The 18,012-nt window shown below is 34.2% G+C and overlaps 1 protein-coding gene across 11 annotated transcripts in view; it reads right to left on the bottom strand.

Moving 5' to 3' along the window:
- Positions 1–377: 377 nt before the first annotated feature.
- Positions 378–18,012, bottom strand: part of jvl (javelin-like) — a 404,687-nt gene continuing 387,052 nt past the window's right edge. For 9 of the 11 annotated variants that reach the window (XM_067760920.1, XM_067760923.1, XM_067760924.1 and 6 more), the window contains one exon: positions 378–8,023. In XM_067760920.1, the coding sequence (XP_067617021.1) occupies positions 6,935–8,023 (1,089 nt within the window). In that variant the 3' untranslated portion in view covers positions 378–6,934. Of the gene's footprint in view, positions 8,024–13,276; positions 13,983–14,015; positions 14,291–18,012 lie in introns of those variants that run through there. The other 2 variants (XR_010948924.1, XM_067760929.1) reach the window with 2 other exon arrangements.

Genomic DNA, 18,012 nt, shown 5'->3' with positions numbered 1-18,012 from the left:
TCTACGCACAGAAAACATTTGACGGTAGAATAATAAACGAACAGACAAACACAATTTCTTATAGAATATAGACTAGAATTACTGACATCTACCTGCCTCAGTCAGCCACACATCGATCAGTAAAAAACCACCCTCGGTTCTGAATGAACACACAGCACATATACATACACAAACACCTATTTTGACAATACCTGGTCATGTAGCTGCGAACTATTAATACAAGGCAAACGAAAATTGACCTGATGGGGGCACAACGCCGAAACCGGTTTGTTTCGAAACCAAATGAGACAAGGGATGACGGAAAATCATTGTAATATATATTCAATTAATATTCGTACTTACCAAATCTATAAAAATAGAAAATAAAAACATTTGTTTATATATTTCACATTTTATTATTTATATCTTACATTTTCAATTTGCTTCTACATATTTTCTTATTCACAGAAGTACATATGTATGTATGCTTACATTATTTAGTCACTTACTAAACGAAATCTGAATTTGTTGTATACAAATATTATATAATAGCCATAAATTTTTTCTTTAATATTATATAATTCATAACTAATACCATAATCATAATAATAAACACCCATAATAATTCGCTTTCTTCTCTAAATTTATGCGTTTGTCTGAGCAAAAAAATAAAAACCTAATAAATAAACTAATAGTCATATATGTACATTTTTTATTTTATATATGTATGTATAATATTTTTATTTTGTTTTTTTTTTTTCATTTATAATTATAATTAAGGTTAGATTTTTGCATAATAAATATTTCGTAGTACGATTAATTACATTATAGTTTTGATTAAGAAACTTTTCGCTATACAAGTCCTAATGACGAAAAGTACAGTAGCGAACAGAAAAATAGTAGTGGCCATATTTTACAAATTTGACAGATACATTCTTCTTTTCAAATTTTGAATATTTTCTTTCCAGTTTTCAGAATTTATTTGAGCAAGCAGTTTTGTAGCCCAATCAATTCAAGCCCAACAAAGTACAAGTTATAGATGCCTACAAATTCACATTGATTTCTGATTTTTTGATATATTAGAACGAAATGAAATGGTATATTAGATTTTCCGCATAACTATATTTTTTATTTAGTAGAAAATCTGAAACACCTTTGGGGAGAAAATTATTAAAATTCAATGCAAATTTTTAGGGATTTAAAATTTGTACTTTGACTTAAATTGATTAAGCTACAACACTGCATACTAAAAAAAATCAGAAAACTGTAAATAAACTCTTGCAAATTTTTGTAAGACTTTCTCGAATTTTCGAATTATTTGGAAAGCCTTATTGAGATTGGTTTGCATAGTTTCAGTTGCAAAGTAGAAAAAGAATTTGATTTACGAAATTGGATAAAAATTTCTACGGCTATTTTTCTATTCGCTGCTGTAAAATTTAAACGTTATTGGCTGTATAATAAAGTTGTATCTATTAAAAAAGGCGAATGTATGCATGTACGCGTATTTCTGTCTGTATGTATGTATATATCAAGCTTATCAAATGTACACATTTACGCAATTCACAAGGTGTCCTATTCGCCGTAAGTGGTATGCTTTAAATAAATTTTATATTGGAAACCATGGAAAGAACTCAAATCTTAAAATTTTACATGAATACGACAGTCTTGTGAATTGCCCAGTAGTACTATTATTTCATTACAAAATTAATATGTAAGGAGAAAATTAAATGAAACCAACACCAAACCATTTTTTTATTCAAAGTGGACCGTAAAGCAGACCGAAAAAAATGACGCTAGTAAAATCAACAAATCGGGTTTGTTCTTGTTTTAGCCAGCATTCGTTTAAATTGACTATGGTTAATTAAATTTTTTTTCCAGACAATACGTTTGATTAGTCATTTTAACAGAAGAGAAACTGATGGACTCAAGTTAACAATTTTCTTCCAAAATTAGAGATTCCCAATCGACCTTACTGATTTTTCTGCTGAAAGAACTGATTTCAGCGCTCATTTCAATACTCTACTTTGTTCTTCTGACTAAGGTGCCACAGTAATCTTTGTGATATTAACAGCTTTCACTGGTATTCTTATGCAATTTTACCAATTTGAATTGGTATTCTTATGGTGACAGAGCAAAGCTATGACTTACGTAAGATAAATTTTTAGTCGGTTGAACTGTTGAAAGGGTCAATTCAAAACTGACCAGTTATTTGCATTGAACAAAATTGATAGAAATTTCCGTTGATTTCGCCAGGTTTTTTCTTTCTATGCAGAAAGTGCGTTTACATAAAAATGCAGATGTACTTAATGACATATCTATAAAAAAGTATAACTAGTTTTTCGGATTATATTGCAATTACAAAAGTCGATTCAATTAGCAAATTTTCACCCGCATGCTTTTAAGACTAGTGCTCTCTATTATGAACTTTTTTCTTTTATTCTTAAAATAAATATGGATTATGCTATTTTTCAAGGATATATACATACATAGTTCTTATAAATCTAGGATTATATTAAAGTATGGCTTAAAAAAACTAAAGACCAACGTCGAAAGAATTTTGTATTGCTGCTTAAATTTGTTTTCTCTTGAGCAACCAAAATTGTTTAATACAAATAAATTAAGTAAATTTAAGTTATTATTTTCCACACAAATACATGAATTATTTTAAGAAAAATTACTTAAACAAAATGTGCTTTATTAGCGCCAAAAGTATTTTTTTATGAGTTAGGAACTTTTGACACACAGCGACGAAAAAATAGCAGCGAACATTCGAAATAGCAAAGCCAACTTTTATCAAATTTCGAAAAAAAAATACACAAAAACAACTTGAATTATGTGGGACAAGTATTTATTGGCCCATGACGCAATAAAACCAGACAGGTGAAGTCAGCAGTACAACAACAAAAAATTGACGGCTCTCATAATCCGGTCATAAATTTAAAAGTAGTAGGTAGGGAAAATGTTTGGTACTATTTAGCTACTTTTTACGACCTTAGTAATGTTATGTAAAGAAAAACGCCGAACTCGATATGTCTCCACATTGGAAACGAAGACATGAAAGAAGAGAAGAAGAGATAACAGACGAAAAAGGAAAAAGTAGAAAACCTTGGAGGCAAGTCGGAAAAGTAAAGAGAATAATAGAAAGATTGAGAGTGAGATTTAAAGTAAGAATAAGGGTAATGTTTTGAGACAAATTAGTAAAAGGGTTTAACAATAGGGATAATATTAAGTTAAGAAAAGGGATAAGATTAAGAGTGGTAGTGAGATTGAAGCTCTGATTTCTTGAAGCATCATTGTTGTAAAACCTCTGCCGATATATATTTTAATACACCAGCCACCTCTTTCTGCTCAATAAGCCTACCTTACAAGATAAATGAGGGTTTTGTGACGGTTTACCATCAATGCCGATTTTTCGTATTACAAGCCTCTCTGATACTCATCCGAAACTTTATTATATTGCTCCAGATCGTCAATCATCTCACTGACGTTGACATTGACAGTCTGCTTCCATATTCCTTAGCTGTTGACAATGTGATACTCTGAAGGTTCGGCTTCGTGATATTGTTCCAAAACTTCAATCATGTCACTTACGTCAGCAGTATGTTTCCATCTTCCTTAGTTGTGGACACTGTGAGACTTTGAAGATCCATTCAATTATGTTGACTAAAACTTTTCCATTTCCTCTCAGAAGAAGGAAATAAACCCTCACACAAAAGGGAGATACAAACCACAGACGCTATTTTCCAGCACATTACTTTATATTTCAGAAAGGCATTTTTTTGATACTGGAAAAGTCAATGCGGTAGATAAATTAAGAAGCAACACTTATATCTATGAGGACGAGTATTGTTAAATGTGACTCCATTTTGTAATTTTGACTTCACCTGTTTATTGCATCATGGACTGGGCTTTTCAATTGCATACTCAAACAAAAAATTCAGAAAACTTTAAATAAAAAGTTCAAAATTTTCGTTAAATTTTCTCAACTTTCAAATTTTTTCGAAAATATTTTCGAGATTAGCATGGCTCAACTATATGGTTGGCTCATCTCATCAGCTGATTTTATTTTTTCATTTCACTGGAGTTGGGATTGTCAAAAGGAGATGGCAAACTCAAAATGAAACCAACACATTGATAATATTTTCTTACAACACACAAGAATGGCAAGTTTTTATGTTTTCATTCCATTCCATTCGCCTAACATCAACACGCAGATTTTGACAGTCTGAGCAAAGGTATTTTGTTGCTGTAGAGATGAGCCAACCATATAGTTGAACCGGAGATTAGTTTACAAATTGCCAGTAACAAAATTCATGAAAGTTTTTCATAAATAATCAAAAAAAAATTTCGCGAAATTTATTTATAGCTGCAACTTCATGTTCTCGTTCAGTGCTCTATAATTACCATAAAACATAAATTGGTACGTGAAAGAAAGATTTCCAAATAAAAATTAACTTAAAATTTGATAAACGTATAATTAGAGCTAAGAAAGGTAATTTCTTTTGGTGTATACTGCTTATATGTATATGTGTGTATGTTAGTGTTGAGTTTAAAGGATATATCGATAAATTGTTAAATAAATTAGTTGTAACAATAATAACCAAGAAAAAAGAAGTACAGTACATTACCAACAATACAAGTTATCAAGTTAGATATGTTTATTTGATTTATTAAATAATTTTGAATAATTTTTGTATATAAGTATGTTTTGCGTAATTTCATGACCATGGCTCAACTCATTCATCACACATCATTCATCAGCATGGCTCAAATATATGGTTGGCTCATCTCATCAGCTGATTTTCTTTTTTGCATTTCACTGGAGTAGGGATTGTCAAAAAGAGATGGCAACTCAAAATGAAACCAAAACATTGACAATATTTTCTTCATTCCATTCCATTCGCCTAACACCAACACGCAGATTTTGACAATCTGAAAGAAGGTATGTTGTTGCTGTAGAGATGATGCAACCATATAGTTGAGCCATGTTCATGACAAAGTGAGTAGAAGACGTATTTGTTTTTGATAAACATTCCTCAAAACTTATTGTTGTTATATCATCGAAGAAATATCTATATTTCTGATTAAATTAGGCTGATTAAAAGAACCCAACATTAACAACAAAAATAAATTGGACGGAAGAATCATAAAAAAAATTAGCCGTGTTGGATTGATCCTTGCTCTTTAGTATATTAAAAATTAGCTAATATGGTTCTAGAAAAAGCGTGTCAATCCCATTTGATTGGTACCTGTGAGGATTTGAGCATGCGAAACTTAAGAAACGCATTCTGGTAGAGAATTCTTGTTTTGTCATGTGGTAAAATTAAATTTATTCAAATGTATGGAAAATTTTGCACTCCATCGTTTCACAGAAGAAGAATTCTCCCCCTGTTAATAGTTTTTAGCTCAGAAAAGCAGGTACCTGCATTATCGTAAATGTTTGGAAAAAGTGTACTCCAATGATAGAATTTTTTCATATGATCAAAATTTGATCTCAAATATAACACGTTGAATCAAGACTTCAAACAAAATGGGTTTCAAAGTTCCGAATTTTTACCTAGACTTAAGTCGCCTTAAAACAATAGGTTATTCAAAAGCTTCTCAGTGGATATTCAACTGCCCTGCAGATTCCGTTCGGAGTCGACAAAAAAAATGTATGTAGGCTCCGTTTTCGTTTATACTTAAAAAGTGATGCAAAAGTTCTTAAACTGAAATGAATTCACGCAATATTATCGCTATCCTTTCTGTCGTTCTACGCTGCCTCTTATCATATATGAATGCGCAATTTTGCGTTATAAGTGGAAATACTATACACATAAAGGACAGCTTACATTCGGTATAAATTTTTAAAGGTTCCGAGTATCAATGCCCTGGTTTCCTAATCTCTATGAATTTGGTGGTCACAGTCGCGGATTGCGTAGTCGAGGGACAAAGTTGAGATCTCGCGTTCTAGCTGGTGTAGATGATTTAAGTGAAATAAACAATGGAATGGGTTAACAACGCAAAGTGCACAGTGTAATTTGTGAACCTGCGTATAAGCAAGGAATGATGTTTATAGCTTTGGTTAAAGTGGATCAACCTTTTAAATCGGAGCCTAGTGTAGTAGAGCATGTAACGCTGTGCAATACCGACTTAGCACCGGGCATGAATATGCAAGCTAGTCTATGGGGTTCCGCTGAAAGAGGTTCTCAATGTTCTCTCAAAACTAATATAATACCTATAATACAAAAGGATCAATGCCGTTACCATTGTAAAAAAATCATAGTTTATTATATTAAACAAAATCATTTGTGCTGGATGTAGTGGAAGTAAATTGGGTTATGGAGATGATGGATCAGGGGCACTTGGGAATAACCAACTTTGTGCGGTGGCACACTTTACTGTTGGTGGGACCAATGATCCGGTTTTTTTTTTTACAGATTTAACAAATGAAAGAGTTAGAGAATTTTTAAGTTCCCATACATCTTAAAGGGTGTTGTTATAAATTCACTGTTGAGTGGAACATCACCTTTACTCGACAGAACACCGAATTTCGAAACATTTTGAGATAGGTCGTTTTCGAAACAGCAGTTGAGATATGGTGACATTTCACTCAACAGTCGAACTGGCGATATTTGTTTTATATATCATGTACAAATCAAATGTTGTGGTTGCGAGTAAATAAATATTTTTGATTGGATACAATAAAAGTGGTATATACGTATGTAAATGCCTTAAATTATGAGACCAAAGTTTGATCACTACTGTAGAGTTCCCTCGTGTATGAATAGATCATGAGATAAAAAGAAAATTGCGGAACAACCACTTTGATGTTCAAGCAAAATTCGTGTAAAACAGCTGATCCAACCAACTCTATGGAAGTCCAACGTAATCGGTTTGAGATACAGCAGGTGTCCTTCAAAATTAGAGCTGCAACTATCTATATAACTATAAACTTTTCATAAAATGCATTTTCTCAATTCAAGCTATCAAAAAATTCCTCTATCTCATACACATTATCAATTTTTGTATACCCTAGCAAATTTACGGAGTTAGATTTCGGCTTTTCTACTTCCTCTTCATACACGGCGACCCGCTCTCTAACATCATATTGACTGTGCCCTAAATGCTGATAGTAAAAACTGTTAGCGCTGGCTGCACTACGACTACGCTCTGAGCTATCGTTAGTAAACGCCACCAACGATAAATTGCAACTTTGATCTTTTTCATCTACATCACTCTCCTCTGCAGCGTCATCGATCATAAGTTGATGTTGCATGTGATGCACTTTGAAATCAGCGCCAAATGTATTAAACGTATTCAAACTTCCCTCCTCATTTTGACTACGTGTTAGCGCAGTATTAAACCAAATTTGCATTCCTTTATCATTGTCGACATCTGCTTCGTCAACTTGCTGTTCCCAGCTATCACTATAATCATCATCTTCATATTTATCCGTAATGCACATTGTCGATTTGTTGGATAACCAAACATTTAGCGCATCTTCCTCTTTTCTGCCATACACTTTGCTTTTAGTTGCTAACGGTAATTGCATTTGCTTCTTCTCCATACTTAGATCATCAAGTGATATACCTTCGAGCAATGAATCACTAAAACCATAATCGAATGTGACCAATATATTATCACTACCACGATCTGAACTACGTAACGAATCATTTGAGTAATAATAATAATGACTGGAGATGCTTAATTCCTCTGGTAAAGTATGCATTTTTTTCACACGCTCTTGTTGTTGTAACTTGACTTCTTGCTCCATTTCATAAGCGTGTACGAAATTGTAGTTGTCCTTACTCTTTACGATATTTACGTTCAGTGGTTGATTTTGCAGAAGTTTTAAAGCTGAGGTGGTGCCTGATTGTCTGTTGCCTGCTAGAGGACTCTCTGTCTCATCTTCAGGATCAACGCTTAATGCATGACTATATAAAGCTTGTGTGAGTACTTGTTGCCATTGTTGTTGTCGCCATGATGTGCTAGGAATTGTATTGGAACTGATAGAGGGACTGCAATTTTTAATACACGGCAGCAGTTCATAGAGTAATGAATGCTGCAAGTGTGGTGAAACAACGTGCCAGGGGGTTTGGTTTTTGCATTGGTTTATATTTTTTCCAAAAAAAAAGTGGGGAGAAAAGGAAAAAAGTAAAATAAAAAAGCACAATATTAATAAAATTTTATAGGTAGGATTAAATTTTTTGTTTAAGGAAGTAAGGTAGAGCTATGAGGAAATGTGAGATAGTTACATTAAATGAAGCTGGAGAAAGTTTAAAATTCATGCAACATAAAAAATTAAAAGAGATTCTGTGAAGGATTTTTTTTTTTACATTTATTAGTTTGTACTTAGGCTGTTAGTCGCAAAAACTTCTTAACAATTACATAAATGTTTTTTTAATAGTGAATAAAACAAAGCATTTTTTTAGTAAACAGATATTTTTACAGCACACCGGCTACAACCAACAAGAAATCTTTAGCTAAGTATTTACTTTTTATAATAAATTACACAGGTCAACAAAAAAAATTTTTTTTTGTACATGGGTTTTGCCCTATATATTCGGATTCTATGTTCAATTCTATAAAAAAAAATGCAATTACGAATCAAAAATATTTGGTTTTGTAGAAGTTATAGCGATTTGAAAATTTTGCATTTTTGCACCAGGCTAATGTAGGTCCTTTCGCGCTATTTCGGTCGATAGAGGGCGGCGGGTAGCTACCTGATGCAGCGATGCATCAATGCATCGAAAAAATATCTACTTAAAGCACAACATACTCACCTTAATAAAAAACCAAAAAAATGTGGCTGAGAAACAGTAAAAAGGAGATAAAAGGTCCCAGATACACATGATTTTAGGTAGATTTGGCAATTCGTTAAGTACATATTAAGAAACCCATCGAAACTTTCGCTGACGGATTGGCAGGCCTAGCAATAGAGCACGCCAGCTACCTGATAGCGTTTTTGTAAGTAAAATTTTTTTTAAGAAGCTGTCGTTTCTTGGGTCACTCGTTGTGGGCGATACTATGTTTTTGCATATCACAGAGGAATGATGTCTTCGAGAAGTTGTAAACGAGCGGCTAATTCGTTTTGCTATATATGTGGCGAATGTATTAAAATACACAAAAAGTTTGATATAACTAAAAACACGAGGATTTGCGAGACCTACCTAGCCTACTTCGGTCTACCTGTTAAAAACCAGGACAAAAAAATGGGCTCCACATGTTTCATGTAACTCTTGCAGAAGCATTCTGGAGCGTAAGTTTATTTTCTCCTTTTTATTGTACTAACTGTTTCATATATATATACAAATATCTACACATATATAATTGCATAATAACTGAAATTGTTATGAAATGCTTTATGTTTTATTATAGTTTGGTACCAGGGTGAGAAGAGAGCCATGAAGTTCGCAGTGCTGAGGATTTGGAGGGAACCGAGTAATCATGACACGACATTTTAACATTTTGTGTAGTGAAACCACTGACAGGGAAACGTTTAAGGAAAACTATGTATATATCCGGAACTACCATCGACATCCGCTCCAGTACCACATTCGGAACAAAATCCTGTACCTGATCCACCTGTGTTGGAAAAGCAACTATTCCCTCAAGGCAGCTTTCAAACACCGAGTTCATCTGCATCCGTACATTCCGAATTTGTTCCTCAATTTGAACCAGGAATACCACATCTCATCAACTCTGAATATCTCAATGACTTAATAAGAGACTTAAATCTATCAAAAAACAAAGCTGAGTTATTAGCATCGCGGCTTAAACAACGAAATTTACTTACTTCTGATGTTCGAATATCTCGGCAAAGAAAGCGTCATGAAGAATTTTCTTGTTTCTACAGTAAGGAAGATGAACTCTGTTTTTGCTATGACGTGAAAGGTTTATTTGAAGCAATTGGTATTCCTTGTAATACAAATGAATGGCGCCTCTTTATCGACAGCTCAACAAAAAGTCTAAAAGCAGTTCTACTACACAATGGGAACAAATTTCCACCTATTCCACTGGCATATTCCATACATCTCAAAGAAAATTATGACAGTATTAAAATGCTATTAACTGCAATCAAATATACGGAATACAAGTGGGAAGTTAATGGAGACTTCAAGATGGTTTGTTTTTTTACTGGAATGCACTCCTGTTATCTTTGCATATGGGATAGCAGAAATGATGCCGCCCACTATCGCCAAAAACATTGGCGTGAACGTACTGAGTATGGAGTGGGAAGATTTAATATTAAACATGAAGCAATTGTCGATCCTAAAAATATATTGATGCTGCCAATGCATATTAAATTGGGCCTTATTAAACAATTTGTGAAGGCTCTTTATATTGAGTCTAAAGCTTTCAAATATTTGCAGACTTTTTTTCCAAAGCTGTCAGACGCGAAAATTAAAGCTGGAGTCTTTGTTGGCCCTCAAATAAAAAAAATTATGAACTGCGATATTTTCCCGGACCTACTTAGCAATGAGAAGAAACTAGCGTGGAACAGTTTTAAGGCAGTAGTTCATGGCTTTCTTGGAAATCATAGGGACGAAAATTATGATGAGCTGATAACTGGCATGATTACGAATTTTTCCGCCATCGGATGTAGAATGTCGCTAAAGATGCACATGTTACATTCACATCTGGATAAATTCAAAGATAATATAGGAGCTTATTCAGAAGAACACGGGGAGCGATTCCATCAAGATATAATGGAGTTTGAGAAACGCTACCAATGCCAGTATACGGAAAGCATGATGGGGGACTACATTTGGACGTTAATAAGAGAAAATGATACCGAATATGGCAGGAAAAGCAGGAAAAAGCATTTTTAAACATTTAAACTGTATTCTAAAACTAAATTTATAAGAATAAATCTTAAATTGATTTTTACTATACTAGAATAAATCAAATCTATGTCAAATTGTGATGAATTTTCATGTTTTTCGTTTTTCTCATTTCTTCGAACAAAACCAAATCAAAAACTTTTTTATGTTCATATTCTTATTTCTGGGTGCAAAAGCAATAAAAAAATATACGCACAACCCATGTACAAAAATGTTGTTGACCAGTGTTATAACAGAGTACCTTCAAATTTTACAAAACTAGAATTCTGTATTAATCAGTTGAGCAGAAAGTGCAAAAAAAATTAAACTCTTTCCGACATTCCTTCGTTCGTGCAGTTCCCACACAAGTCCAAAATCACATACATACATTAACCAAACGTATTGGCGGTAGTAGCAGAAGGTGAGTGTAATGTGAATAAACTCTTATATCGCTCGGAGTGTACATTTATCTTCAAGTGCCAAAACTGTCGAAATTGAAAGCGACTAGGCCTGTCGGGTACCCCATATTCCCATATTTCAAATGCGATACTTGAAACCAGCACTTAGTCGATAATTTTCATTCGATATTGTAGCTCTACATTAGATATGGATGAATTTACATTTGATGAGTTTCAATTAACATTGATCCAAATCCCCATAAAAGTTTAACATTCAAATACAACAACAAGCAATCAAGTGTTCCTGATATACTTGTCTGATCTGGATTAATTTTGGTTCAACAAGGTTGCTCTATTGATTTCGTTTTTTTAGAAGATTTTTGACAGCTCACCCTTTTGGTAGCACTTAGGGTGTCTGATATTTAACAAATTTTGTCCACCCCACATATTTTTTTTTTTTTTTACTTTAAGTCTGAAAACAAATTTTTGAGGTCATAAAGCTATTACACAATATTAATTTTAAATCATAAAAGAAAAAGAAAACATTTTTCATTTACCACCCCTTACATTTATTTATTTTATTTACTTCTACAACAAAATATTACATACAGGTTAGGTTTAGATAGGTTGAACTGGCCGGCCCATGAGGACCTCATATAGACTGAACGAGTCCGTAGTGTTACCCGAAGTTTGTTTAACGACCAAACAGAAAAACCTTATCAAAAACCAGGACCTATGTTATTAAATAACCCCTTCCCCTTGGCAAATAGTAGAAGCTTTCTAGGACCTATGCCATCACTTCCTTATAGCTGGAGGCTTAGCCTGGCAAGCGCGGGGCACGAGCACACATCATGCTCGATAGTTTCCTCCTCTAGCCCGCACTTCCTACATCTGCTATCACTGACCAAGCCTAATTTAAAGGCATGTGACGCGAGAAGGCAGTGTCCAGTCAGAATATCCGTCATGAGTCTACATTCCTCTCTTTTTAATGATAGAAGCAACTTTGTTAGTCTAAAGTTGTAAGACCTACGCATCATCTTCAACACTTTACAGCCCCGCGCTTTGACATAGGCCTTTCCCGCTTGGTCGATCATGTGCACCTCTCGCCTTCTCTTAATCTCGCTTAATCCAATTGGGACGTCTACGGAGGAAGCTACAAGGGATGTGCCCTTTTTAGACAGTTCAGCTGCTTTTTCATTCCCATCTATTCCCATATGCCCTGTTAACGATATTGACAATATGACCATTTTGACTTTGCCAAATGGTCATAATGTTAACTCAAATTTTCTCAAGTGGCCATACGGCCAATTATTTCGACCCCTAACGCTTTAAAATGTTAACAACTGGTGTACGTTTACATTATTATATTCTCACCATGTTCTTGTTCAGTCGAATGAAGAGAGCAATAAGTGCAGATCGTTAAAAATTTCGCGGACATTTTTTAACGTTAATGTTATTAAATTTAAAAATATGGAGTATTTGTTTGAATTTGAATACGTAAATGGGTTTCGAGAAAAAAGTACGCTGCGCTGTTGTGGTTTTTTATTGAAGTCAAAAATCGGAATAAAAATTGGTTCCTGACCGTTTTGCTGTTGGTGCTTTTCTAAATTGCCACAAAGGCAAATTTAAAATGATAATAAAGTAAGTTAGCCGTATAACCATTTGAAGTGGTCATAATGTTAATTTACCGTATGCCCCTTGACTTTGTGTCACCCCACCACTAGTAGGCATATTAAAAAAATTTTTAAAATTATGCATTTCAGTAAAATTAAAGAAATTAAAAATCCAGTGTGTTTTGGCGAAAAAAGTTAAGTTTGAAAAGTTTCCATTTGGTTTTATATAAGCGTGAGGTATTAGGTGGGGGAATTAGGAAACTACATGTGTAAGAAAGAGAGGTAGGTCTAAAACTAAAAATTAACATTAAAATGTGAAATTGTGGCTTTGTGTTATTTTGCCTTACAACTAAAAACTACAACGCAACAGCGAAAGAAGGAAGAGTTGATGAAAGAAGTTTTTTGTCTAAAAAAGGTGGCAACTACTAAAGCAACTACAATAAACGCTAAACTAAAACAAAAAAATATAAACAAAACTTACGCGTTGGATATAACAAAATTGATGCGCAGGTTGTAGACGAAAGTTGAATTAACTTATAATTGGCATTGTAGAAGATGTACAGAGGTTCATGTGGGTAGAAGAAATCAATTGAGGGAAGGAAAAGTTCCCTAATTTCACGCAAAAACACCATTTCACTCGGTGACATTTTGTTGCATTTTCTAGCTAAATTTTGTGCGTAACAAAACTTGCAAAAAACAACAAATGCACGAGTCAATATTGATCACTTCCATACGTCCATTTTTTTGTATTATGCATTGATTTCTGGTATCACCTTTTCTGTAACCTGTTATTGATGGGTGCAGTCTCCGTTTATCGTTGCTTCCTTGCCTGATACGTGTTTCGAGTTTTTCTGATTGCTTGGTGTGTTTGTTCTGTTTTCGTAATATTACTTTCAGCTAACTTTCATCTGCATGCAATTCTGTTCTGTACAATTTTGAAATTTTTCCAAAGTTGGGATTTTGAGTCTTAACTCATTTCATTTACGGTCAAAATTTTTTTCTTTCGTTAGTATTCTGTACGTTTCAATTTATACTCGTACGAATTCATATTTGATTAATGCAGTATTAGTTTTGTTACATTACGAAGTCCTTTACATTAGACTCATCCTATGTTTTTATACTCTAGTAGTACATACACGTTTGTTTCGATTCGGATCGTTTCTTATGTGTTTTGGACATGCAATCAGCTGTTTTTGTTTTTATATTATTTCAAACACATATTTTTGTTTTGTTTTTGGGCGTGTGTTGTTGTTTTATTTTGTTGTAGTAGAGAAGTAATAGGGAGGGAACATAATACACATTTGATTAATTTTAAACAATTGTTGCTTAATGTTACAGTTAATGACGTTTACGTTTTTATTTAATTTATTAAATTTTTTATTTTTTTGCAAGCACCTTATTAGTAGTTTTTTTTAATATCGTTATTGTTATTATAATTTCTTTTTACAAATAATTTACAGCGCAGTTTCGTTAGTGTAACTGCTTTTTATAAGTCCTTTAAGTCCATGTTATTCATTTTACAAGCATGCCATCAATAATTAGCGCCGTCATGGTGTCAAAAAAACGTTAAAGCAGCACGACGTAGAAGTCAATGTCATAAAAAAAGATAATAAACAAGATAACAGAAACTTTGGTTAAATATTGTCTCATTTCAGGTATTTAAAATTTATATTATCGAAGTTCGAACATATCGACGGCTGAGTGAAAGATCGGCCTATCTCGAGTGCGCGTGCAAAAAAGACTATCTTAACAGACCATTGAAGCATGCTCTACCTTAGATCAGCATATCTCAGTATTTGATGGAAGAACATTTCTTAGAATGGGGTCCGAAGATCCACTGTCGAGATATATATTTAAGATATAGGGCTTGCTTCATTTGTTTTCTGAAACAGACGTTCTTCAATCAAATTCTGAGCTTGATAAGAGGTTGAGATAGAACATTTATCAATCGTTTAGTTGTTTTGTAGAGTGAGAGCAATTTCCAACGCATAGCCGAGGGAGTGTGTTCCTTTATTCAGCCGTCAATATAATGGCACTTCAGAAGGTTCTTCTTGTGACTAAAAAATGTTTTACAATAAAAATTTAAGGTATTTTTATATATCTTTGTTAGTAGGTGCAAGTTGTAGGTGCGGGCGACTGAGTAAAATGCCCTGAAATGAAACCTGGATAACTTTTCTGTAACGATAATATAATAGTAATACATAAATACCTTGTGAGTACGTATGTACATATGTATGTATGTATGCATGAGAGCTGTGATATGGCTGAACTCAAACCGATGTGGCATGTTTGTATATATTTACGTACTACAGGTATATACGGGTATATCTTGCAGCGAATCGCACTAGTTCCGAACTAGGGCAAAACTATATCATTAAGGACGGTACTTGTTCTAGTTCTATCCTTTCGCAGTGCTTTCAACTGACACTTGTAACATTATGAAGTAACAGTTAGCTAGCTTTGCAGACCTTTTGAACGCGTTCTTAACTGGTTCAGTCGTAGACAAAAAATTTTCGAGTTCCCAGGTACCCCTATAGCAATATCATGCCGAATCATGATTCCTTTTTATTTTTCGAACTTTTTCCATAAAAGTCCACATATAAAAGTAAAATCTGTATTTTTATTTTTTTAGTCCGATAAAATAATCAGAATTAAAAAAACTGTTTGTTTCGGATAAGCCGTTTCTTTGTTATCAAGCGGGACTTTTATTTTGGCCTTAAAAAATAAAAGTCCGGATTTAACTTTATTTTTAAAAGTCCGAGTTTAACTAGTTCTATCGGACTCAAAAAATAAAAATCCGAAAATTTTTATCTTGATCCAAATATATGTATTAAAAGTCAAAAATTAATAGTTTTGCAAGGAATTATATTATAAAAGGAGTGACAGTTTCGGCCCCTGGTCGTAGGTGATTCTTCAATAATCCTGTGAGTAATTAACTTAAATTCATTCAGCTGAGACTTAAGCACTGTGGGTACAAGTTTAACTACCTTCTGTCCTGCTCTGTATTCGAATAGCACCAGTTCGGAGGTTGTCACTAAACCTATAGTGTGAAAATAGTGATCTGCATGACGATCGCCCATTTTCGCTGCAGCGTACATGCATAATTATATAATGTAAACGAACGGGCGACGGTCCCACTAGCTTCACAGTTGGTTCTTGACTGAGATTTCTCTTGAAATGGTGTTATAAATGCAAAAAAATGCGCTCAGTGCAGGATGAGTCACAAAGGAGCATGCGGCTATTGCCAGTTTTAAACTGATCCCTTTTGTTTGAGCATATCCTAGGGAAAGACGAATTGTACCTCTTTATGCACTGTTGGTAATGTCGAAGAGGCCCTATTTGTACCTCTCCGGCCCACCGGTACTGTCTGATTATCCTCTTTGTACACCTTTTGTCAAATAAAATGCATATACTTATTGTACCCGTTAATCCCTGAACTTGTACTAACGGAAAAGTCTTCTTCCTTCGCATCTCTACGGAAATATTTTACTATATGTATTTACCCCCAGCGGGTTAGGGGGCTTAGAATATACCCGCGGTAGGTGTGCCAGTGGTAAGAGGCGACTAAAATACAAAATTCATTCAAGGGGTTGCCAGCCCAATTTATAGCTTCTCCAACCGAATTTTCAACCTCGCCTACACGTGGCGAATCCTGTTTCATTAACAGCCGAGACTCTGGCGACCCTGAACTGCTGATGGATCTAGAGGGTGGGTGGGCGGTATGGCCTAGAAGGTTTCACGTGGTCATACCAAAACGTTCCCGAGATGGTCGGGCTAGTACCTTTTTTGGTGCTTGTTACCGGAGCGTACCGGATCTGCATCCGGCAAAGGACCATCAACATCGATAACACTCCCCAAGGCCTTCCATTGTAAGCGAAAAGGATCGGTCGCGCTATACTCTCTTCAGATAAAATTTGCACGATTTTAGACATGGTGTGTTTCATTACACTGTGCAACAGCCGGCTGGGTATTGGACCAAAACCACTTTTTTGTAGAGATTGAGGCTTAAGTAGACAAAGTACTATCTCCGTTTTTCGAAGTTAGCCTCCAAAAAATAGATATCGTCTTTCGAAGTTCGAAATTCTACATTTCGAAATTCAATTTTTTTTGTTAACGAGTTCAGCAAATTAAAAAAGTAAAAATGTGGTCGTGGTTCGCCTTTTTCTTTTATTTGAATGGCTGTATTCTTTTTTTTGAAAAATTACAGTACGAGCAATTCCAGTGGATAGTATGTGCAGACATGAAAGTAGTAGCCAATATCATGGGACTATCTGACTTTTCACCTCGTATAACAGCTGTTATACTAAATTTCTTTAAAAAAGGAAATCAGCACTTCAAATAAGGGAAAAGAGCGGACCACGACAACATTTTTACTTTTTTAATATGCTGAACGCGTTAACAAAAAAAAAATAAAATTTTTAAATGTAGAATTTCGAACTTGGAAAGCCGATATCTAGTTTTTGGAGGCTAGCTTCGAAAAATGGAAATAGTACTTTGTCTACTTAAGCCTTATGCCCCTATTACGGTATACAACTCAACTTAGTTGGGTTGTAATTAAAACAACTCAACCTTCAGACAACTCAACTCCTGTTTGGTATTACGAATTACAACTTATTTCAGTTGAACTTGAATTGGTGCTGCCAACCTAAGAAAGTGTTGATTTGACAGATAAATGAACAGCTGATCAATTTGTGGTGAAAATTTAAGCTTTTGCAAAAGTAATTTTGTTATTACGAGATATTATATGATATGAAATCTATTTTATAATGGCGAAAATGTTGGTGATTAACATGTCGCGAATGCAGAAAACATTCGCGTGATCATTCCAATCCCTTGGAACTACCAAGCACCAAGTAAGAAAATGTTTAAGTGACAAATGATGAGCTTCAAATGAAGTTATTTTGCAGATTTGAAAGGAGGCATTTTACTCATTACTAAACAAAATTAAGGACCAATTCCACAAACGCTTTCGAGGGAAGGCTGAACCCCTATTATAAAATTATGCGTCACATTCAGATTCCTTGCTGATGGCTGCTATCAAAAATGATGTGGAAATGATTTTGGTGTTGGAATGGTTTTAAATATTATTGAGAAGCATATTTCAGCAAAGTGGATTAAAACCCAAACAGCAAAAATTGTATTTTACTCTAAAACAGGATGCCCAGGAGTAGTGATTACTAACAATGGAACTCACGTTCGCATAATTTCACCTATTTT

Source organism: Eurosta solidaginis, chromosome 1, assembly GCF_040869045.1.
Source record: "Eurosta solidaginis isolate ZX-2024a chromosome 1, ASM4086904v1, whole genome shotgun sequence".
In the NCBI taxonomy this organism is placed as follows: domain Eukaryota; kingdom Metazoa; phylum Arthropoda; class Insecta; order Diptera; family Tephritidae; genus Eurosta; species Eurosta solidaginis.
The sequence above is the reverse complement of the archived record's forward strand: the minus strand, read 5'-3'. Positions and strand labels throughout refer to the sequence as shown.